Here is a 23937-nt window from a genome sequence, read left to right on the forward strand (position 1 = left end):
CCACTGGACTGGACAGCATTGCAAAGCTTCATTCCAGCCTCAGAAACGAAACGGCCATGATGAGCAGAGGCACAATCAGAGCATTTGGTAACAGCAGGGGAGAGGACACCATGCAAGGTCTAGGAAAGCCAGGAGCTCCAGAGACAGGAGGTCAAGGTTATCTGACCAGACAGAGAAGAAAGTGAAACCCGAAGCCAAGTACCTACATCCCAGCTTAACTTGTTTTCCACCAATCCCTTGTCCTAAGGAGCCAGGAGGCACCAATTAAGCTAAAAGGGCCCTTTTCAATCCCGGCATCGAGGCAGCGGGACAAAACCGGTCCTTCAGATGGGGCGATTGATGTGCACAGTTCAACGTCACAAGTATGTCCATGTTAAATAGAAAAGGATTAACTAAACAAAAGGCAGACAAAACCAGAATAATAAATGAGTGTCTCTGAAATGTGTACAAGAGAGATACGCACATTTATGTATTTTCATGTAGTTATTTATAATAAACCCCAAGAAAAGAACAAAATGAGAAAATTAAAATGTAGTGACCCTAACATGTACGAGAATCTGTAAACACTATTTTAAAAAGTGTTATTGGCTGGGTGCAGTGGCTCACACCTGTAATCCCAGCACTTTGGGAGGCCAAGGCGAATGGATCACCTGAGGTCAGGAGTTCGAGATCAGCCTGACAAACACGGTGAAATCCTGTCTCTACTAAAAATACAAAAAATAGCCGGGTGTGGTGGGGCATGCCTGTAATTCCAGCTACTTGGGAGGCTGGAGCAGGAGAATCACTTGAACCTGGGAGGTGGAGGTTGTAGTGAGCCAAGATCGTGCCACTGCACTCCAGCCTGGGCAACAGAGTAAGACTGTCTCAGAAAAAAAAAAAAAGTGTTATTGTTCTATGAAGACAGAATTACAGAACGAGAGAATCAGGGTTCTGCTAGAAAGACTAAAGATATTTTAAAATAAGAATCTGGTCTATTGGATAAACTCCTAAAAATAAAAAACAAGAATAAATATTAAGACTACATTCAAGCTAGGGTTCCCAGTCAGCGAGCCTCTTCTGCCTAAGATTTAATTGTGTGAGACACTTGCCATAGTCCATGTATTGTCCAGTAATCCGGAGGGTCTCTACAGTCGTTTTGAATTTTCTAGGAAGAAAATATAACAAGAAAATGATTGGCTCTTTATTTATTAAAATACACTTAGAAACCCTATTAAAATACATTTAGCAACTAGTTGCAACATATGCCAACGAGATACAGGTACTGTGCTAATAACACAAGCTAAAACCAGTGCTAGTTCATAATAAATTGCTTACAACAATACATCCATGAGGAAGCTACACTAGGGCTGGATGTTCTAAGCCAAACCTCAAACAACTGACTTAACAGAAACAGCCATTTTTGTTAAGCCATTCCTCAAATATTTGACTTAACAGAAACAGGTGTTTTTATGGGCCAGGTGCAGTGACTCACGCCTGTAATCCCAGCACTTTGGGAGGCCAAGGTGGGTAGATCACCTGAGGTCAGGAGTTCCAGACCAGCCTGGCCAACCTGTGAAACCCTGTCTCTACTAAAAATACAAAAATTAGCTGAGCGTGGTGGCACCCGCCTGTAGTCCCAGCTACTTGGGAGGCTGAGGCAGCAGAATCGCTTGAACCCGGAAGACGGAGCTTGCAGTGAGCCGAGATCGTGCCACTGCACTCCAGCCTGGCAACAGAGCAAGACTCTATCTCAAAAAAAAAAAAAAAAAAAAAAAAAAAAAAAAAGCCGTTTTTGTTAAGCCAATCTGATGGAAACACTCTCATTTGCCCAGAGATAATTTGCTTAACATATACCCGAAAATACATGTTTAAGGACAAAAGGCTGACAGTACCCTACTAAACTAAAGCTTGTTCAGGTACCAAGTCTAAATAGATTAGTGAAATAATAAGTATCAAAAAATTTGGAGCCAGAAAAATAAAAAGGTAAGAATAGGAGTATATCCTTAATCACCATCATAAAGATAAAGTAATAGAGAAAAAAAAAGTCAGCATTTTTTAAGGACCTTCAAATTGTTTAGCCAAAATGGAGTTTTTCCAAAATAGTCATCCAGAAATATATGTGGGCTATGGGAGCGGATGAAGCACGGGGCATGCCTGGCCCAACTCAGTGGGGGCAGCAAAGGAAAGCGCAAGTCTGAGCCCAGAGGACCCGCCCGGGCACCAGGGTCCATCCCGCCCAGCGCTTTCCCCGAATTTGCCTTTTGTGGGAGGCAGCTTCAGCTCACAGTTGATCTGGAAAGGAGGGGGAGTCTGGGTCAGCTGAGAGGTGTCAGCTACTGAACACCTGAGCAGCAAAACGCCTGGAAACATAGCAATCTCTAGTATTAGAAATGAGCTAGACTGGGCCAGGCGCAATGGCTCAGGCCTATAATCCCAGCACTTTAAAAGGCCGAGGCGGGTGGATCACTTGAGGTCAGGATTTCAAGACCAGCCTGGCTAACATGGTGAAACCCCGTCTCTACTAAAAATACAAAAATTAGCCAGGCGTGGCGGTGGGCTCCTATAGTTCCAGCTCCTCAGGAGGCTGACGCAGGAGAATAGCTTGAACCCGGGAGGTGGCGGTTGCAGTGAGCCAAGATCGCGCCACTGCACTCCAGCCTGGGTGATAGAGCAAGACTCCATCTCAAAAAAAAAAAAAGAAAGAAATGATCAAGGGCATAATCTGAGCCAGATAAGCGAAACTGCATTTTCATTTGTCAACAGAAAAATCAGTTGAGGAAGTAGAACAGAAAGTCCTTACTGCTCAGTGCTAGAGAAAGAGGGTCAGAGGCCAAAACCTGTAACTTCACCTCTGCCACTCAACTCTATCCCTCAGGGAACCTAGTTCAAAGCCAGAAGCTGGGCTCCTTTCCTGGAGGCAATGCGGAGAGCAAAGCCTGCACCACACGGGGCTCTGAGGGCTCTGCACAGCACTCAGTTCCCAGGCCTGCCTGCGTGGAGCTGTGGGAAAGCCCAGGACACTGGGAACCCGACAGGCAAACTGAGCACCTTTGACACAACCATCTCATCAGAGGGGGCACCAGGGACAGCCCTCACTGCCTAGGAGGACACCTGGGCTGAAACAGAACCCCTCACCATGGCTGCCCAGTAGGAAATACACTCCTTAACAAGGACATTTTGCTACAGATTTTTTTTTAAATCTTGTTTCTGAAGCCTCAAGGCAAAGATGTGCCTCCACGCATATTTACATTCAGTGTGCAGGGACACACTCACATTTTGTCATGTAAATGCCTCCCTGAATGCAGAGGAGCCTGGTCTCAGGCCCTGGAGGCAGATCCTTCAGTGTGGGTCAAAGACAGCGCTTAAGTTCCAGCTCCTCCTCCACGGTCCTTCCTTCTTCCTTTCATAGGAACCAAGGACTCCAGCAATCCCTCACTATCTCAGAATGCCAGCTACACTCCCAACAATTGAAAGTTGGTGCCAGGCAGCTTCCGGCTCCTCCTGTCCACTGCCCCTAACCCAAGGCAAGGAAACAGCACCAGGAGCGCAACATTAAGTCTGCAAAACTGAAAACGGGGCAATCTCGTGTATAGAAATGAGCAAGAGCATAATTTGAGCCAGATAAGCAAAATTTCATTTTCATTTGTCATCAGAAAAATCAGTGAGGAAGTAGAAGAGAAAGTCATTACCACTCAGTGCTAGAGGCAAAACATAAAGCCTGTGTGCTCCTTACAGAATGTGGAGCTAGCTCAGCAACACGATCAAACACTTCAGAAGTGTGCGGTGCACACCAGGGTCAGCTTGATACACTGAGCAGGGTACGCCCTGAGGGGCAGATCCAGGCAGCGTCCTGGCTCTGGGTGCTCCAATGAGAAGGGCCTGGATACTGACGCCCTGAAGGGATGTGGGGCATGGAGCAAAACACAGCCAGATGATGAGGGGCCAGCCTGGAGGGCCGCGGGTGCCATGGGTGCCAAGCACAGCAAAGGAGGCAGGGAAGCTCTTGGTTCCTCTTCACTCACAGGACATGTTAATAAAATGTCCAGTAATGTCCAATACATGGAGGGATGTAGGGACCAGCCCTACAGGGACTGTGGGTTTTTCTCCTCATGTGCAGAGATGAGAGATCGTCAAAATAAAGACACAAGACAAAGAGATAGAAGAAAAGACAGCTGGGCCCAGAGGACCACTACCACCAAGACGTGGAGACCAGTAGTGACCCCGAATGTCTGGCTGCATTGTTATTTATTGGATACAAGGCAAAAGGGGCAGGGTAAGGAGTGTGAGTCATCTCCAATGATTGATAAGGTCATCTGAGTCACGTATCCACCAGACAGGGGGTCCTTCCCTGTATGGCAGCCGAGGCGGAGACAGAGAGAGGCCAGCTTACGCCATTATTTCTTCTATGCATTTCAAAGACTTTTAGTACTTTCACTAATTCTGCTACTGCTGTCTAGAAGGCAGAGCTAGGTGTACTGGTGGAACATGAAAGTGAAACAGGAGTGTGACCGCTGAAGCACAGCATCACGGGGAGATGGTTAGGCCTCCAGATGGCTGTGGGCAGGCCTGACTAATATCAGGACTATCCACAAGAGGTGGTGAAGCAGAGTCTGCTCTAACTCCCCTGGGGAAAGGGAGACTCCCTTTCCCAGTCTGCTAAGTAACGGATGCCTTCCCTAGGCACTGAAGCTACCACTAGACCGAGGTCAGCTAAGTAATGGTTGCCTTCCCAGGCACTGGCGTTACCACTAGACCAAGGAGCCCTCCAGTGGCCCTGTCCAGGCGTGACACAGGGCTCACACTTGTCTTCTGGTCAACTGTGCACCTTCAGCTCCTATCTCTGTATGGCCTGGTTTTTCCTAGGTTATAATTGTAGAGCGAGGATTATTATAATATTGGAATAAAGAGCAATGCTACAAACTGATGATTAATAATATTCATATATCATCATATCTATAATCTATTTCTAGTATAACTGTTCTTATTTTATATATTTTCTTTATTATACTGGAACAGCTTATGCCCTCGGTCTCTTGCCTTGGCACCTGGGTGGCTTGCCGCCCACAGAGGGAAGAGACAAACTAAGGCTTGCTGTGGGTTGAACCGTGTCCTCCCAAAAGATATATCCCTGTCCTAACCCCTCCTCCCATCTGTGAACACGACCCTACATGGACACAGGGTCTTTGCAGATGTCATCAAGAAGAGGTGATACCAGATTAGGGTGGGCCCTAAATCCAATTACTGGTGTCCTCATCAGAAGAGACAGAGAGACACAAAGTGGAGAACACACCGTGAAGGAGAAGGCAGAGACTGGGGTGATGGGTCAGCCCAGGAACGCAGAGGACCATGGGTCCTTACTAGAAGCAAGCAGAGAAACAGAACAAACTCTCTCAGAGCCCTCCAGGAGGAACCAACCCTTCTGACCCCTAGGTTAAAACTTCCCCTTCCAGAATCATGAGAATAAATTCCTGAGGCTCTCAGCCACCCAGCTTGTGGCACTTTGTTACAGCAGCCCTGTGAAGCTCACACACAGCCCTTCTGGGGGCAGTCTCTGCAGGAGACACTGCCCACCCACCAGAGCAATGCCCACCTCCTGCACCAGCAGCGTGGGTGCCCTGGACGGGCACGTGCACATAAACCCCTCTTCACAGGGCTCCCCAGGCCCCAGGGCCCGTCAAGGCAGAAACACTCACCTCGCATACTGTCTCAGGCCAGTGCTGAACCATAATTAGTTTTTTCCACTCATGGTTGTCACTGTTAAAACACAAGAAACTTATTTTTCAAGAACTTTTTTTAAAGTTACAGAAAAAATTCATCCACCCATCCATCCCTTCAATCATTCATTCAGCACTGAGTGCCTGTGGGATGAGGAACACTGCCTGCCCTGCTGCTGCACACACTCCTGTGAGGAAGGTGGTAAACCCCTACACTAAGAAGGCACATGTGGTGGCGTCCAATGCTGAGTGGCAGAGAACATGAATAGGATAAGGGGAGGAGGGGAGAGGAGGGGAAGTGGAGGCAGGGCAAGCTAGGAGTGCAGCCAGGGAGGGCCTCACTGAAGGGAAGCCACTGAGCCACGAAGCACCTTTCTCCTAAGGATGCTCAAGAGAAACGCAGACCCACGATCCCTCCCCTGCATTCATGAAACCCATAAAAGCCTGAAACCTGGTAGTTTTTTGTAATTCATTTGGCAACAAAACATAACCTGAACTAGCATAACGCTATTTATCGTCACTACCCCAACTCAGTTTTTAGACTTCACTTGCTCCTCTGCAGAATTTGTGTCATTTGATTTTAGGGTGCTACTTCAGATGCCACCAGGACTGTTAACTTGAACACAGTACGTGCACCACATCATGAATGTTATTCAGGACATGGTATGCACGCAGCACTGCATCACATGTGTTACCCAGAACATGGGGCCACACTGGATCACAAACCTGAACACTGTGAAACTCATCTGACTCTAAGACTTCACAGAAGCCACTGTGGAGCTGCAGCTTATTCATGGGAGGAGGCCTCTAGCCAGAACTGCAAGACTTAATGAGACTGAAGTAAAAAGCGCAGCTTGCAAAAAATACACATGGAAAAAGCCAGCAGCAACACAGGAATACAAGTCAAGCGGACACTTCAGGATAAATCAAATTTCAGAAGAGAAGATTCCAAGTAAAAAGATCAAGTTGTCACACATTAGCTTTTGTAAATAATTAAGTCCTGTTGAATTTGTATAGAATTTATAGTTAAGATGGTATGAAAACTTAGTTGTACATTGGAACTAATTATGCAAGCTCTCAGTATAAAAGGAAAAAAGGGTTCAAGCGTGGTGGCTCACACCTATAATCCCAGCACTTTGGGAAGCAGAGGCGGGAGGATTGCTTGAGCTCAGGAGTTCAAGAGCAGCCTGGGCAACATGGTGAAGCCCTGTCTCTACAAAAATTAGCCAGGTGTGGTGGCATGAACCTGTAGTCCCAGCTACTTGGAAGGCGCTGAGGCAAGAGGATAGCTTAAGCCCAGGAGGTGGAAGTTGCAGTGAGCCCAGATCACATCACTGCACTCCAACCTGGGCTACGGAGCCAGACCCTGTCTCAAAAAAACAAACAAACAAACAAAAAGGATGAGCTGCAGGGTGAGAATTAGAGCTGGTAAAGCATTTTTTACCCTTGGGTGCAAAAACCCTATTTTACATAGAAACTGAGGCTGGAAAGCTTAGCAACACCCAGAAGTGAGACTATCAATATGCTTACAACAAAACTACCAAGACTCAGACGTTTCTAACTAACTCTCCATCTAAAACCAGGGAGAGTGGTGTGACTGCAGGAGACCCCCTCCCACACACGTGCCCCCCTCCCCTATTCACGGAGAAAGTAATGGAGAAGCTAAAGAAAGTCAAAGAAGAAAGAAAAATCACCAAGGTCTCAAACCCAGTTAGAACTTGGGAAAATGCCCGCTGACCTATGAAGCCCTGGTGGTCTGAATCAACCATGTTCTCGCAAATCTTGCCTGCTCAAGTTTGTCCGATTATATCAGCTGCATGAATTATGGGCTGGGGTGGGGGATCCACATATGACAGCCTGTTTTATGCCAACGTTTACTTCCAGCCAGACATCATTCCAAGTACATTCTGTACCTTAACTGATTTCTCCTGAAGCCAACTCTATGAGGCAGACTGTTACTATTTCTACTTTACAGACGAGGAAACTGGAGCGCAGAGAGCTCAAAGGTCCCACACCTGGGTGTGAACTAGCAGTTCCCACTCAGCCAGCACGGGCCAGCACGCCACAGACTTCCCCAGTGAGAGGCTCTGAACCTCATGGCCAATAAATAAGGACATAAATGTAGGTCTTTTTCAGAAAATACACTTTCTGGAACACTGAAATATAATGCTACCTTTTAATGTATATGATTAAAAATATATATCTAAGGTGTTTAAAAAGTAAAACCCTGGCTGTGTGCAGTGGCTCATGCCTGTAATCCCAGCACTTTGGGAGGCCGAGGCGGGCGGATCACCTGAGGTCAGAAGTTCGAGACCAGCCTGGCTATTAAAAATACAAAAATTAGTCAGGCGTGGTGGTGTGCGTCTGTAATCCCACCTACTCAGAGGCTGAGGCAGGAGAATCGCTTGAACCTGGGAGATGGAGGTTGCAGTGAGCTGAGGTCACGCCACTGTACTCCAGCCTGAGTGACAGAGCAAGACTCTGTCTAAAAAAATAAAAATAAATAACAAGTAAAACCCACCTTTTCCACACCTGCTATGTAAGTAAGAAATCCTTCTATTAACCCGATCATTACCCAAATAGAAGGAAACATGGTATTCAAATACTGATATCTTCCACAGAATTAAAGTCGGAATTCTTTGCAGCACCGCCTGTTTACCCCTAATTAATCTGGGCGGCTGCCACACACACACACACACACACACACACACACACACACACACAGGGAGGGCGAGCCAAGGGAAGGGATTCAGAACAGGATACTCAAAAAGAGGAAGAACAGTCGTTTCACCACCCGCCGCAGTGAAAGCTAAAATTAAGTGTCCCCTCCAGGACTTCGACCTCTGAGAGAACTTCGAGTGCAGGAACAGTGCTCCACCAAGCCTGCCACCTGCTTTGTCGCGTCCTAGGCTGGGAGCCGTCTGTGGGATCAGTTTCCAGTCCAGCTCCAGGCTGGAGCGTACCCAGGACCTCACCCTACCCCCTACTCCTTCCCAGGGGTCACCCCGGGGAGTGTTCAGGGCTCCCCCCCAACCCACTTCTTCCCAGCAGTCACCCCGGAGCGTTACCAGGGCTCCCCCCAACCCACTCCTTCCCAGGGGTCATCCCGGGCGTGCTCAGGACTCCCCTCATCGCACTCCTTCCCAGAGGTCACTTCTGAGTGTGCTAAGGGCTCCCCCCAACCCACTCCCTCCAGGGGTCACCCCGAGGCGTGCTCAGCTTCCCAACTCCTTCCCAGGGGTCACCCCGGGGCGTGCTCGGCTCCCTCCGCCCTCCCCAGTCGCTGCCCGGGGCTCAGCGACCGCCGACCCCGAGAGCTGCAGCCTTCACCCCATGGAAAGCTCTAGGACCCGGCTCCCACGCTCCCCACTTTACCTCGTAAGGTAACTCACCGCAGGCGCTTGTCTGCACCGCCCAGGCAAAGCAACGCCAGGTAGAGGCAGCCCAGCAGGGCCCCACGCAGGGCTGCAGGGCGCATGGTGCCGACCCGCGGAGAGGACGCTGCCAGCTGCCCCTCCGGCCCCCACTTCCCACCTGCGGCCGGAGGAAGACTTCCGGGAGAAACGCTGTCTCCGAGACCCCGCGCCGCCGCGCTCCCTCCGCTGCAGCAGCGGCCACCGGGTGCGCCCGGAGCCCTGGGACGGCCTAAACCAGTGTCTCGCGGGCCCCGCGCCGGGCTCCGGGAATGGCCGCAGCAGCCCTGACGATCCAGGCCCCTCGGAGCTCCCCTTCAGGGTCGTGCACCAAGCGCGCACTTCCCGGGCTCTGCTTCGCGACCCACAGCGACCCCAGCTCCTCCGCGCTGCAGCCACCGTCCGCCCACAACCACGATCAGTTGCCTTCCTCCCAGCCCAGGGCGCCCGGCGGGCCGGCACCGCAGCAGAGAGCCACGCCCCCAGGACGGCACGCCCCCGCCGGTGGACACGCCCCCCAGAACGGCACGTCCCCGCCCGGCGTTCACGCCCCGCCCCGCGGTTGGCTCGGAGAGGCGGAGGCCGGAGCAGCTCCGCGGGCCTTGCGGCCGTGTCAGGCGGCTGTGTTCCTTCGCCACGCAGGCGCCCCGCGCCTTTTCCTGCAGCTCTGTGCCACTCCCCCACTCCCGGGTCCGAACTAACCTGGACCACCCGTGAGGACCGCCCTCGGGGGGACCGCCCGTGTCTGCGCCATCCCCCGCCAGCAAGTGGGCGTGCGGGCCCCAGGGCCACTCTACGTTCCAGGGACAGCCCCCAGCCCAACCCGCGCACCCCGCAGGCCCGCGGTCCGTCCGCGCACCCCGCAGGCCCGCAGGCCCGCGGTCCGTCCGCGCACGCCGCACCCGCTTTCAAAAACTGCGCCCTGCAAGCTGCCTGGGAGCTCCTGACTGCAGATGGTGCTTGGCCGCCCAGGCTCCCCGCAGCCTCCCGCCACCTCGGCGCTCCACTGCGCAGCCCGAGGGACGGCTCCAGAATTAGGAGGAGACCTACTCGGGCCACTCCCCTGGAAACCTCTCCAGTCTCCCCGTGCTAGGTGCTGGGAGCACCAACATTCCTAGAAGGGCCTGGCCCTCACCCAGCCGTGGGCCTCACCTGCCCCTCCCCGCGGGCCCCAGGAGCCCGGAAGTCATCTCTGTGGGGGCAGCAAAGAGCCGCCTCGGGGCGCGACCTGGGAAGTCATCTTGTGAGGGATCCCCTCCCAGAGGGACGGGCCACCCCCCACGGATAAAGGGGACTTCATGTCAGCCCCACGTTGGCGTAGCCAGGCCCAGTCCCATAGGCCCGGGCTCCTCCCCCCACACCCTGGCCTTCCCAGCCCTTCAAAGGCACGGGTTTCCCCGCAACCCCCGCCCCGCCCACGGGCTGTGCACCCGGCCTTGTCTCTGCAGATGTTTCTCCTCTCTCCCTTCCCTGTCCGCACACCCACAGCTAGTTAAGGCCATTCCTATTTACACGTCGAGTAAACTGCGCCTTCCTCGGGGTCCTCCGCCACTGGTAACTGTCTAAATAGCAGGTGGGCCTGTAGCCCGCTGTCCCACAGGCCTGGACCTTGCCTGCACGCATTACCATTTTTTGAAACAAAATATTTAAATGATTGATCTGTCTTTCCCTCTAGACTGCAAGGCGAGGCACGTGTCTATTTTGCCCACCTTGAGTCCCCGCCACTGAGCACAGTGGATGGGGGACAGTCGGTGCTCAATAAAATGCCACCTGTGGAACAAATGGGGAACGGCTGACACCTCCTTAGCTCCTCCAGGACCTCCTACAGGTCATGGTGTTATTCTCGTTCTCCTTTTCCCTAACGACTTATTTGTTTCTTTCCGGCTCCTTTCATTCCTTCCTCTCAAGAATATAGGCACACGCCACAGTTCTTTTTCTCTTTTCTTTTAAGCTAAAAAAATAATGTTCTTAAAAGTACTTCCCAGAATCCTCATTTTCCTTTCAATCACAGTCCGGTCTGTTTAAACATCCCCTTGTCAAGGAGGGCTGTTGTGACCACTGCCAAATATAAAGCAAATCTGGATTCGGGGAGGAGTGGCGTTATGAGGACCATTATTGCAGGGGCCTGGGGGTCTTTTGTCTCTACTAAAAATACAAAAATTAGCTGGGCGGGGGTGGCACGCGACTGTAATCCCGTAGCAGGAGGAGCCGCAGACAAAACTTCTCAGACACCGAGCTATAGAAGGAAGGGCTTTATTCAGCTGGGAGCATCGGCAAGTTACTGCCTTAAAATCCAAGCTCCCCGAATGCACAATTTCTGTCCCTTCTAAGGGCTCACAACACTAAAGATTTCACATGAAAGGGTCGTGATTGATTTGAGCAAGCAAGGGGTATGTGACGGGCTGCATGCACTGGTGGCCAGAGAGAAACAGAACAGGGCAGGGAGTTTCACAATGTTCTTCTATACAATGTCTGGAATCTATGAATAACATCAGTCTCTAAGTCATGAGTTGATTTTTAACTACTAGGTTTAGGCCAGGCAGGCCCAGGTCCGGTTTTGGGCCTGGTGCGGGGCTGCCTGTCTTTGATTTCACTTCCTTGTTTTTTTTCTTAAAACAGGTACTGAGTATAAAACAATATAAAACAACATGAGAGGTCTCTGTCTTCCCTCAATCCCAGCTACTCCGGAGGGTGAGGCAGGAGAATCGCTTGAACCCGGGAGGCAGAGGTTGCAGTGAGCCGAGATCGCGCCACTGCACTCCAGCCTGGGCGACGGAGTGAGACTCCGTCAACAACAACAACAACAAAAAAACAAAGAATGAAAGAAAGAAGAAAGAAAGAGAGAGAAAGAACGAACTGGGAATGGAGAAGTGGGATGAGAACCTGCCTTCATAGGACATTAGATCAGAGAAGGTTGACCCCGTGGCCAGCCTGTTCTCAGGGGGGACTGACTCAGGCCAAGATGAGGCCAAAGGTCCTCAGCCTTGGGGCAAGAGAGGAGCCTCACCAAGTTTGCTTAACAAGTGTGTTATTCCTATTGATTTGGCTCATCATTGATGAGGCGAAGAATGGGAACTGGAGGATCTGTGTCTGGCTTTGTCCTAGGTAATGGGTAGGGGGTGGAGTGAGGGGAGCATCCGTCACTTTTTTTTTTTTTTTGGAGACAGCACCCAGCCGCATCACTCTTATCACTCTTATCTATGTTATGTGGGGAAGAAGGGGGTCTCTCGCAGCAAGTCATTTTCCACAACTCAGAGAGAGGAGATTTTTATCAGTTAAATTCAGCAGTGTCCTACCCAGCCTGAAGGAGCTACCCAGTCATTTCCTGTTGCACTTCCTTGTTTATTTTCGACACAGCTCTCCCCACCCCTGAGAATTCCTGTCACTTCCTCCTGTACTGCCCACTCCTACTCCCCCACCCCCACGTCGGAAGCTAATGAGGAGCTTCAGGCCCCTCACTGGCATGGGCCCCACCAAGACCCCATATCTCATTCCGTATTCACAATTTTACCTTCTTGTTCTTAAAGAAGGACATCCAAATGGAAAAGCTCTCAACCCCCCAAAACTTGGATGTGAACCTGGAGCATCTGTCATCTGTCTTGTTCACTACTTGTCCACCTACCAGGATCCTAAACAGAACCCTACGTAGGAAAGAGGCGGCGGCTGTAAAGGCTGGCTTTGGCTCCGGAAGCCGCCCAGCTTTACAGAAACAGGGCTCCAGCATCAAGCAGGTGGTCAGGGGCCAGAGTGGGAATTACATTGACTCCCACAACGTAGTGTAAAAGGGTACAAACTATGAGGTTTAAAAGATGCTGCTGGCTTGTATAGAAACATGTCCTCAGGAGAGGGGAGGCTGACAGGATGGCAACAGCCATGTCTATGAACAGACATCCTTAAATCCTTGTTAATTCTGAAGAGACCAAGATACTTTCACCACACAACCTCTTTTTGGCTTTAGCCCCAGGTTTCCTGTTTCCATGCCAGCTTTTCCTGGGTTGTGCTACAATAATACACCGCCCCCAAATCTCAGTGTCTCACTTCAACGGAAGTTGATCGTTTGTCATCCATTTGCTCACATTCCATGCTGGCTATGCGTCAGATGCCACTGTGGTCCACGGTCTTTTTCACTCTGGAACCCAGGCTGTAGGAACAGCCCATATCTGGCGCTGGCCATTCCAATGGCAGACCAATGGCACAACTACACAGTTTAGGATTCTCAAGCTCTAAAAAGCTTTGTCACACTTGAAAGAATCTCACCTTAAAAACTCCTTTGCATTCTGAATTACTTATTTGCTGAGAAAGAGAGGCCAGCTGCTGGGTTTTTCCCTGCTCTTTCTCTTCTTTTTCTTTTTCTTTTTTTTTTTGAGACAGAGTCTCACTCTGACACCCAGCCTGGAGTGCAGTCAGTGGCACAATCTCGGCTCACTGCAACCTCCGTCTCCCAGGCTCAAACAATTCTCCTGCCCTAGCCTCCTGAGTAGCTGGGATTACAGGCGTGTGCCACCACATCCGGCTAATTTTTGTATTTTTAGTAGAGACGGAGTTTGACCATGTCGGTCAGGGTGTCCCAGCACCTCTGGCCTTGCCATGCCAGCCTGGCCACTGTGGTACACATTTTGTGGAACTCTTTTATTCTGAGCTGTGGCCATGACAAAAGGAGGACAGGAGAGAAACAGAAAAGACCAGTCATGTGTTTCTCACAATATAATTTGTTCTTCAAGTGTGACTTAACTGATGGAACCAGAGGGAAAAAACTTTTTGGAACTGGACAGTAAGAATAAATCAGATCAAATAGCATGCTATTATGAAATGTGAAGCAAAGCAACATATTACATTTAATCATGGATGTCAAATTTTCAAAGCATATTTACTCTGAAAAAGGAAAAGAAAAAAAACCCATGAGTTTACACACACACACACACGCACACACATACACACACATACACACACATACTCATATACACGTGGATATTAGGCTGCTTAGTTGAGCTGTTTTACAATTATTTATCTTAAAAAATAAGCAAGGCATTTTAGACTTCTGAGATTTTACTACATAACTGAGCTGTTTTACTTTAGATAAGCCCTTCTGCCTTACAAATAATAGTTTAATATTACATTAACAATTAATTTTGGCTGGGCTCGGTGGCTCACATTTGTAATCCCAGCACTTTGGGAGGCTGAGGCAGGCTGATCACCTGAGGTCAGGAGGTCAAGACCAGCCCTACCAACATGGTTAAACCCAGTTTCTACTAAAAATAATAAAAAAAAATTAGCCAGGCATGGTGCCAGGTGCCTGTAATCCCAGCTACTTGGGAGGCTGAGGCAGGAGAATCGCTTAAACCCAGGAGGCGGAGGTTGCAGTGAGCCGAGATGGCGCCACTGCACTCCAGTCTGGGTGACAGAGCAAGACTCCCTCTCAAAACAACAACAACAACAAAAATTTAATAGATATTTAATAAGTTTTTTTTTAAAAAATAATTTCAACTTTTATTTTAAATTTGGGGGTACATGTGCAGGTTTGTTACACGGGTATACTGCGTGATGCTGAGGTTGGGGGTATGTTCATCCTGTCACCTGGGTAGTGAGCATAGTATCCTATAGTTAGTTTTTCAACTCTTGCTCTGCTCCCTACCTCCCTTCTACAAGTCCCCAGTGTCTACTGTTGCCATCTTGTCATCCATGGGTAACCAGGGTTTAACTCCCACTTACTTATTTATTTATTTTTTGACATGGAGTCTTGCTCTGTCACCCAGGCTGGAGTACAGTGGCCTGATCTCCGCTCACTGCAACCTCCGCCTCCTGGATTCAAGCAATTCTCCTGTCGTATCCTCCTGAGTAAACTGAGATTACAGGCGAGGACCACCATGCCTAGCTAATTTTTTTTTTTTTTTTTTGAGACGGAGTCTCGCTCTGTTGCCCAGGCTGGAGTGCAGTGGCGCGATCTCGGCTCACTGCAAGCTCCGCCTTCCGGGTTCACGCCATTCTCCTGCCTCAGCCTCCTGAGTAGCTGGGACTACAGGCACCTGCCACCATGCCCGGCTAATATTTTGTATTTTTAGTAGAGATGGGGTTTCACCGTGTTAGCCAGGATGGTCTCGATCTGACTTCGTGATCCTCCCGCCTCAGCCTCCCAAAGTGCTGGGATTACAGGTGTGAGACACCGTGCCCGGCTGCCTAGCTAATTTTTGTATTTTTAGTAGAGATGGGGTTTCACCATATTGGTCAGGCTGGTCTCAAACTCCTGACCTCAGGTGATCCACCTGCCTTGGCCTCCCAAAATGCTGGGATTACAGGCGTGAGCCACCGTGCCCAGCCTAGCTCCCACTTTTAAGTGAGAACATGTGGTATGGTATTTGGTTTTCTGTTCTTGCATTAATTTGCTTAGAATAATCCAGCTGCATCCATGTTGCTGCAAAGGACATGATTTCATTCTTTCATTATGGCTGTGTAGTATTCTTTGGTATATACATACCACACTTTCTTTATCCGGTCTACTGTGGATGGGCACCTAAGTTGATTCCATGTCTTTGCTATTGTGATTAGTGCTGTGATGAACGTGAGAGTACATGTATCTTTTTGGTAGAATGATTTGTCTTCTTTTGGATAGATAGCCAGTAATGGGCTTTTTTCTGGGTGAAATGGTAGGGTTTTTTTGTTTGTTTGTTTTGAGATGAAGTCTTGCTCTGTCGCCCAGTCTGGAGTGCAGTGGCACGATCTCAGCTTACTGCATCCTCCACCTCCCAGGTTCAAGCGATTCTCATGCCTCAGACTCCCGAGTAGCTGGGATTACAGGCACCCGCCACCATGCCCAGCTAATTTTTGTATTTTTTAGTAGAGATGGGGTTTCACCATGTTGGTCAGGCTGGTCTCGAACTCCTGACCTCAGGTGATCCACCCGCCTCAGCCTCCCCAAGTGCTGGGATTACACGCGTGAGTCACCGTGCCTGACCATGGTAGTTCTTTTAAAATTCATTGAGAAGTCTCCAAACTGCTTTCCACGGTAGCTGAACTAATTTACATTCCCACCAACAGTGTAGAAATGTTCCTTTTTCTCCACAGCCTTGCCAACATCTGTTGTTTTTTGACTTTTTTTTTTTTTTTTAAACAGGGTCTCACTCTATCACCCAGGCTGCAGCGTAATGTCGTGAACGTTGCTCACTGTGCCTTGACCTCCTGTACTCAAGTAATTACCCTACCTTGTCCTCCCGAGTAGCTGGAACCGCAGGTACACACCACAGCGCCTGGCTAATTTTTAAAAATTGTTTGTAGGCTGGGCGCGGTGGCTCATGCCTGTAATCCCAGCACTTTGGGAGGCCGAGGCGGGCAGATCACCTGAGGTTGGGAGTTCAAGACCAGCCTGACCAACCTGGAGAAACCCCATCTCTACTAAAAATATAAAATTAGCTGGGCATGGTGGTGCGTGCCTGTAATCCCAGCTACTTGGGAGGCTGATTCAGGAGAATTGCTTGAACCCAGGAGGCGGAAGTTGCGGTGAGCCAAGATCACGCCACTGCACTCCAGCCTGGGCAACAAGAGCAAAACTCCATCTCAAAAAAAAAAAAATTTTTTTTTTTATAGAGATGGAGGCCTCACCATGTTGCCATAGCTGGGGTTTTTGACTTTTTAATAATAGCCATTCTGGTTGGTGTTGTGGTTTTGATTTGCATTTCCCTAACAATCACTGATATTGAGCATTTTTTCATGTTTGTTGGCTGTTTGTATCTCTTCTTTTGAGAAGTGTCTATTCATGTCTTTTGCCACTTTTTAATGAGATTTTTGTTTTTTGCTTGTTAAATTATTTAATTTTATGGTAGATCTTGGATATTAGACCTTTGTCAGAGGCAAAGTTTGCAAATATTTTCTCCCCATTCTGTAGATTGTTCACTGTGTTGATAGTTTCTTTTGCTGTGCAGAAGCTCTTTAGTTTAATTAGATCTCACTTGTCAACTTTCATTTTTGCTACAATTGCTTTTGAGGACTTGGTCATAAATTCTTTCCAAAGGTCATTGTCCAGAATGGTGAGTCCTGGGTTTTCTTCCAGGATTCTTATAGTATGGGGTCTTTTAAATATTTAAACCATCTTGAGTTAACTTTTGGTGAAAGATAGGAGTCTAGTTTCATTCTTCTGCATATGGTTAGTGAGCTATCCCAGCACTATTTTTTGAATAGGGAGTCCTTTTCCTATTGCTTATTTTTGTCAACTTTGTGGAAGATCAGATGACTGTAAGTATGTGGTATGCTGCTTCATTTCTGGGTTCTCTACTCTGTTCCATTGGTCTGTGTGTCTATTTTTGTACCAGTACCATGCTGTTTTGTTTACTGTAGTCTTTTTTTTGTTTTGTTTTGAGGTGAAATCTTACTCTGTGGCCCAGGCTGGAGTGCAGTGGTGCAATCTTGGTTCACTGCCACCTCCGCCTCCTGCCTCAGCCTCCTGAGTAACTGGGACTACAGGTGTGTGCCACCACACCTGGTTAATTTTTTATATTTTTAGTAGAGACGGAGTTTCACTATGTTGGCCGGATGGTCTAGATCTCTTGACCTCGTGATCCACCCAAGTCAGCCTGCCAAAGTGCTGGGATTACAGGCATGAGCCACCGAGCCCAGCCTACTGTAGACTTATAGAATTGTTTGAAGTTGGATAGTATGATATATCTAGCTTTGTTCTTTTTGCTTAGGATTGCTTTAACTACTCAGGCTCCTTTAGGTTCCATATGAATTTTAGGATAGTTTTTTTCTAATTCTGTGAAAAAATGATGTTGGCAGTTTGATAAGAATAGCATTAAGTCTATAGATTACTTTGGGCAGTATGACCATTTTAACAATATTGATTCTTCCAATCCATGAGCATCAAATGTTTTACTCTTTGTTTGTGTCATCTATGATTCCTTTCTTTTTTTTTTTTTTTTTGAGATGGAGTCTCGCTCTGTCACCAGGCTGGAGTGCAGTGGTGCGATCTCAGCTCACTGCAACCTCTAACTCCCAGGTTCAAGCGATTCTCCTGCGTTAGCCTTCTGGATAGCTGGGACTACAGGTGTGCACCACCATGCCCAGCTAATTTTTCCATTTTTAGCAGAGTCGGGATTTCACCATGTTGGCCAGGATGGTATCGATCTCTTGACCTCGTGATCTGCCCATCATGGCCTCCCAAAGTGCTGGGGTTACAGGAATGAGCCACCACACCCAGCCTCATCTATGATTTCTTTCAGCAGAGTTTTATAGTTTGCCCTGTAGAGATCTTTCACCTCCTTGGTTAGATGTATTCCTGGATATTTTATTGTTTTTGTGGCCATCATAAATGGAATTGCTTTTTTTTTTTTTTTTTGAGATGGAGTCTTGTTCTTGTTGCCCAGGCTGGAGTGCAGTGGTGCAATCTTGGCTCACTGCAACCTCTGCCTCCCAAGTTCAAGCAATTATCCTGCCTCAGCCTCCTGAGTAGCTGGGATTACTGGTGCCCACCACCACGCCTGGCTAATTTTTGTACTTTTTAGTAGAGACAGGGTTTCACCATGTTGACCAGGCCAGTCTCGAACTCCTGACCTCAGGTGATCCGCCCGCCTTGGCCTCCCAAAGGGCTGGGATTACAGGTGTAAGCCACTGTGACTGGCTTTTTTTTTTTTTTTTTTTGAGACAGAGTCTTACTCTGTTGCCCAGGCTTGTGTGCAGTTGTACCATCTCAGCTCACTGCAGCCTCCACCTCCTGGACTCAAGCCATCCTCTCGCCTCAACCTCCTGAGTAGCTGGGATTACAGGTGCCCGGCACTACACCAGGCAAATGTATTTTTAGCAGAGACAGATTTTCGTCATGTTGGCCAGGCTGGTCTCGAACCCCTGACCTCAAGTGATCTGGCCACGTCAGCCTCCCAAAGTGCTAAGATTACAGGTGTGAGCCACCACACCTGGCCCTGGAATTGCACTCTTGATTTGGCTCTCAGTTTGTACATTATTGGTGGATAGAAATGCTACTAATTTTTGTGTCTTGATTTTGTATCCAGAAACTTCACTGAAGTCATTTATCAGTTCCAGGAGCCTTTTGATGGAGTCTTTGTGGTTCTCTAGGTATAGAATCATATTATCAGTGAAGAGAGATACTTTGATTTCTTCTTTTCCTATTTTGATGCCTTTTATTTCTCTTGACTGATTGCTCTGGCTAGCCCTTCCAATACTACGTTAAATAGGAGAGATGACAGTGGGCATCTTTGTCTTGTTCTGGTTCTCAGGGGGAATGCTTCTGGCTTTTCCCCATTCGGTATGTTGGCTATCAGTTTGTCATAGATGGCTCTTATTATTTTGAAATATGTTCCTTTGAGGCCTAGTTTGTTGAGGGCTTTTATCATGAAAAGATGTTGGATTTTATTTGAAAGCTTTTCCCATGTCTATTGAGATGATCATATGGTTTTTGTCTTTAGTTCTGTTTATGTGATGCATTACATTTGTTGATTTGTGTATGTTGCTGCTGGATTTGGTTTGCTAGTGTTTTGTTGAGGATTTTTCTGTCTGTGTTCATCAGGGATATTAGCCTGTGATTTTCTCTTTTTTTGTTGTGTCTTTGCCAGGTTTTGGTATTAGGGTGATTCTGGCTTTGTAGGATTAATTAGGGAGGAGTTTCTCCTGCTTGATTTTTTGGAATCATTTCAGTAGGATTGGTACTAGCTCTTCTTTGAACATCTGGTAGAATTCAGCTGTGAATCCATCTGGACCAGGGCTTTTTTTGTTTGGCAGGTTTTTTATTACTGATTCAAGTTTGGAACTTGATATTGTTCTGTTCAGGGTTTCAATTTCTTCCTGATTCAATCTTGGGAGGTTGTGTGCTTCCAGAAATTTATCCATTTCCTCTAGATTTTCTAGTTTGTGTGCATAGAGGTGTTGATAATAGTCTCTGAGAACCTTTTGTATTTCTGTGGTATTGGTTGCAATATTGCCTTTGTCATTTCTCATTGTGCTTATTTGGATCTTTTGTCTCTCTCGTTTTCTTTGTTACTCTAGCTAGTGGCCTGCCAGTCTTGTTTATCTTTTCAAATAACCAGTTATTGGTTGTGTTGATTCTGTGTATGGATTTTTGCGTCTCAATTTGGTTTAGTTCTGCTCTGATTTTAGTTACTTATTTTATTCTGTTAGTTTTAGGTTTAGTTTGTTGTTGTTTTTCTAGTTCTTCTAGGAATTATATTAGATGGTTAATTTGAGATCTTTCTAACTTTTTGAGGTAGGCATTAAGTGCTATAAACTTTCCTCTTAACACTGCTTTTGCTGCATCCCAGAGATTTTGGTATGTTGTATCTTTGTTTTCATTTATTTAAAATAATTTTTTAATTTCTGCCTTAACTTTATTGTTTGCTCAAAAGTCATTCAGGAGTAAGTTTTTTAATTTCTATGTAATTGTGTGGTTTTCAGAGATCTTCTTGGTATTGATTTCTATTTTATTCCACTGTGGCCCAAGATTGTGGCTGGTATGATCTTGATTTTTTGAATTTATTGAGACTTGCTTTATGGCTAAGCTAGTGATCAGTCTCGATGTATGTTCTGTGTGCAGATGAGAAGAGTGGTTGATCAGTGGAGTGTTCTCTAGGTGTCAATTAGGTCCAGTTGGTTGTGTCCAATTTAAGTCCAGAATTTCTTTGTTAGTTTCTGCCTCAGTGACCTTTCTAATGCTGTCACTGGGGTGTTTAAAATCTCTGCTACTATTGTATGGCTGTCTAGGTCTTTTCATAGGTCTAGAAGTACTTGTTTTATGAATCTGGGTGCTCCAATATTGGGTGCATATATATTTAGGACAGTTAAGTTTTCTTGTCTAATTGAAATCTTTATCATTATTTAATGCCTTTCTTTGTCCTTTTCTACTTTTGTTGGTTTAAAGTCTATTTTATCTGATATAAGAATAGTGACTCTGGCTTTTTTTTGTTTTGTTTTCCATTTGCATAATAAATATTTATCCAATCCTTTACTTTGAGCCTATGGGTGTCATTATGTATGAGATAAGTCTTTTGAAGTCAGCACTCGGATAGGTCTTGTTTTTTCAATCCAACTTGCACTCTGTGCCTTTCAAAAAAAATAAAGATAGGATCTCACTTTGTTGTCCAGGCTGGTCTCAAATTCCTGAGCCGAAGCAATCCACCCACCTCAGCCTCCCAAAGGATCACAAGCATGAGTCACTGTGCCTGGCCATGATATTCTTTATAAAATTTTATTTTTCTTGATACAATTTATTTTGATTTTCTTTATAAAATTCATCTTTTTGTCATTAAAGTCCTGTTTTGTACTGTCATATGTTTGACCTCAAATTCCATATCAGTTAATACACATATTGCTACTCCTGCCTTATTTTGTTAAAGGGAACCCTGGTTCTTTTTAGTTGAAATTTGTATTTAGAGGTCATAGTCCTGGTCCAAGGGGTGCTTCTTGCCCCTGGGTTGGTCCTTGTTTCTAACACTTTTCAGCAGATAGAGCTAGGAAACAAAATTTATTTGCTAATTTGTTCTATTTATGGTTTTTTTCTTTTTCTTTCTTTTTTCTTTTTTTTTTTTTGAGATGGAGTCTCACTCTGTTGCCCAGGCTGGAGTGCAGTGGCGTGATCTCAGCTCACTGCAACTTCTGCCTCCCAGGTTCAAGTGATTCTCCTGCCTCAGCCTCCCGAACAGCTGGACTTACAAGTGTGTGCCACCACGCCTGGCTAATGTTTTTGTATTTTTAGTGGAGACAGGGTTTCACCATATTGGTCAGGTTGGTCTTGAACTCCTGACCTCAGGTGATCCACCTGCCTTGGCCTCCCAAAGTGCTGCGATTACAGGCGTGAGCCACTGCGCCCGGCCTTGATTTATGTTTTTTTAAAAGAAAATATATCATGAGTCCATATTGACGTTTATAAATCAAATTCAGGAATAAAAAGGCTTTCTTATTTTGTTTCTTATTTTATTTTGTTTTCTTATATTGACATATCTTTGCATTTTCCTTTAATCTCTTTCAAGCATTTGGCCACAGATTAAAAAGTGGAGTCTCTTTAGTCTAAAGGCTATCTTGTTCCTTCTTCAAAATATAGTTAGTCATTAAAGTAATTTACTTTTACTCTTGGAGCTGATTTTGGCTTGGGAAGCTAGTTAAACCACAAAATTGTTTACCTGGACTAGATTAAGATGATGACTTATGACTTGTCTTCACTAGCTTGAAGTAAACCAGATGTCCTCATCATTTGGCTTTCATTATTGTCCTAATAAGCCTGTGTGTGGGATGGCTAATTGGCTCATCATAGTGTTAACCTTCTGTACATGTCTGTTAATATCAACATCAAACAGAAGCATCGGGGGAAAGAACATTAAAGGCAGGTACAGGGGAAGAGATTGAAGGTTGCTCCGCAGCAGACAAGGAACAGGAATAGAAAATGCACCAGAACGCAAAGCCAGCCATGGCGCATGGCTCAGAATACTAGAAATTAGGCTTTTCCCCAGTCTAACATCTCTACTGGTGTGCTAACCTTTCATCTTAGCATCTCTGCTGGTAGTTTCTGCTCCTTCTGCCCTTCACATCCTCTTCATTTGCCAAAATGCAACTCATATTTCATCTTTTTCTTGAAACTTAGCACAATCTAAGCTGATCTGGATCAGCTACTTCAAAATGGAGCAGGGGTGGGGGCTCCAGTAGCAGCAAGAGCAGTTTCAGAACTAAGGGCGTCAAATAAGGAACAGATGTGGGTTGTTACAGATTGGGAACGGATGTGGTTTACAGATTGGGAATGGATGTGGGTTACAGATTGGGAACGGCTGGAAGGTTGTTTACTGTAATTACGGGCAAGGAGGCAAGGTAGTTAGGCTTTGAAAATAAAGGACAAGAGGAACCTTTGAAGAGGAAGTCACTGTTTCCAACAACGTTTAGAATCTTGCTAGGATACAAATGCAAATTATTTTTGTCTCATAGAAAATATAATTTCTGAAGTTAAGTTTTAGTTCTCTGAAGGTGCATTAACCAGTTTTGTATCTAGCAATCTCATTCCTCATCTTTCTTCAGAAAATAAACAATGTTTCAGGTTATCTTTGAACTAGCTTTATCACCTGATTTTTTCCACATCAGTATTAAGTCTTTGACATGCACTTACATTGCATCCTCATACATTGGTATGAGGATTGTGTTTTACAACTTCTTGAAAATTATACTTTGATAAATAAGGGAACCATGACATCTGGAAATCCTTGCAGCAGGTAGCTTTGTGTGCACCCCTCCAGCCCCCAGGAGAAGCAGAAGGCACCTGTCAAGAGTAAGGGTTGCACACTGGGGCAGAGGGAGGAGTACAGAGGAGCCTTCCCTTAGCAAGATGAATCACTTTTGAGAGAACTCACCTAGGTTACTGTAAGCAGCCCCACTGTCTAGGGACAGAGACATTTCTTGTTGACATTTAAAAGAAAAACCTATACATCCTTGATATGGAGGCTTCGGGTGGGACAAACACCAGGAGCATTTCTGCCCCGGGTCTGCAGGGGTGGGAGGGATGGTGCTCTAGGACAAGCCGAGCCCAAGCACTGGGTAACATCGCGGCTGAGCTGAGCAGTGAAAAGGGAGGGCTATCTCTGTGGCAATTTTGAAACAAGGTCACAAATTATTGGACCCTCTTTTCATGGAGAGATGGGGCCTGTGTTCCATCCTTCTGAATCTGGTAGGGCTGTGACTGCTATAGCCAACAGTGTATGTCAGAAGGGACCCTAGGTGGCTCCCATAAAGGTCCCATCATAAAAGTCCCACCCTGAGCGCAGGAACACTCACCCTCAGAGCCCTGAGATGACCGCTGTGAGGTGTCAGGTATAAAGAAGCCCAGCCACACAGACAGGCTGCATGCAGGTGCACCAGGGACA

The 23937-nt window shown here is 46.9% G+C and overlaps 1 protein-coding gene across 4 annotated transcripts in view; it reads right to left on the minus strand.

Annotated features, from left to right (window-relative positions):
- The window catches only part of RNASET2 (ribonuclease T2), a 74266-nt gene that overhangs the window by 21531 nt on the left and 28798 nt on the right, over positions 1-23937 (minus strand). For 3 of the 4 annotated variants that reach the window (XM_054558448.2, XM_063725089.1, XM_054558449.2), the window contains 2 exons: positions 5673-5733; positions 1089-1144 (listed from right to left, as the gene is read on the minus strand). In XM_054558448.2, coding sequence (XP_054414423.2) covers positions 1089-1144; positions 5673-5733 — 117 coding nt within the window. Of the gene's footprint in view, positions 1-1088; positions 1145-5672; positions 5734-9085; positions 9619-23937 lie in introns of those variants that run through there. The other variant, XM_002832966.6, reaches the window with a different exon arrangement.

This window comes from Pongo abelii, chromosome 5 (genome assembly GCF_028885655.2).
Source record: "Pongo abelii isolate AG06213 chromosome 5, NHGRI_mPonAbe1-v2.0_pri, whole genome shotgun sequence".
NCBI classification, from domain to species: domain Eukaryota; kingdom Metazoa; phylum Chordata; class Mammalia; order Primates; family Hominidae; genus Pongo; species Pongo abelii.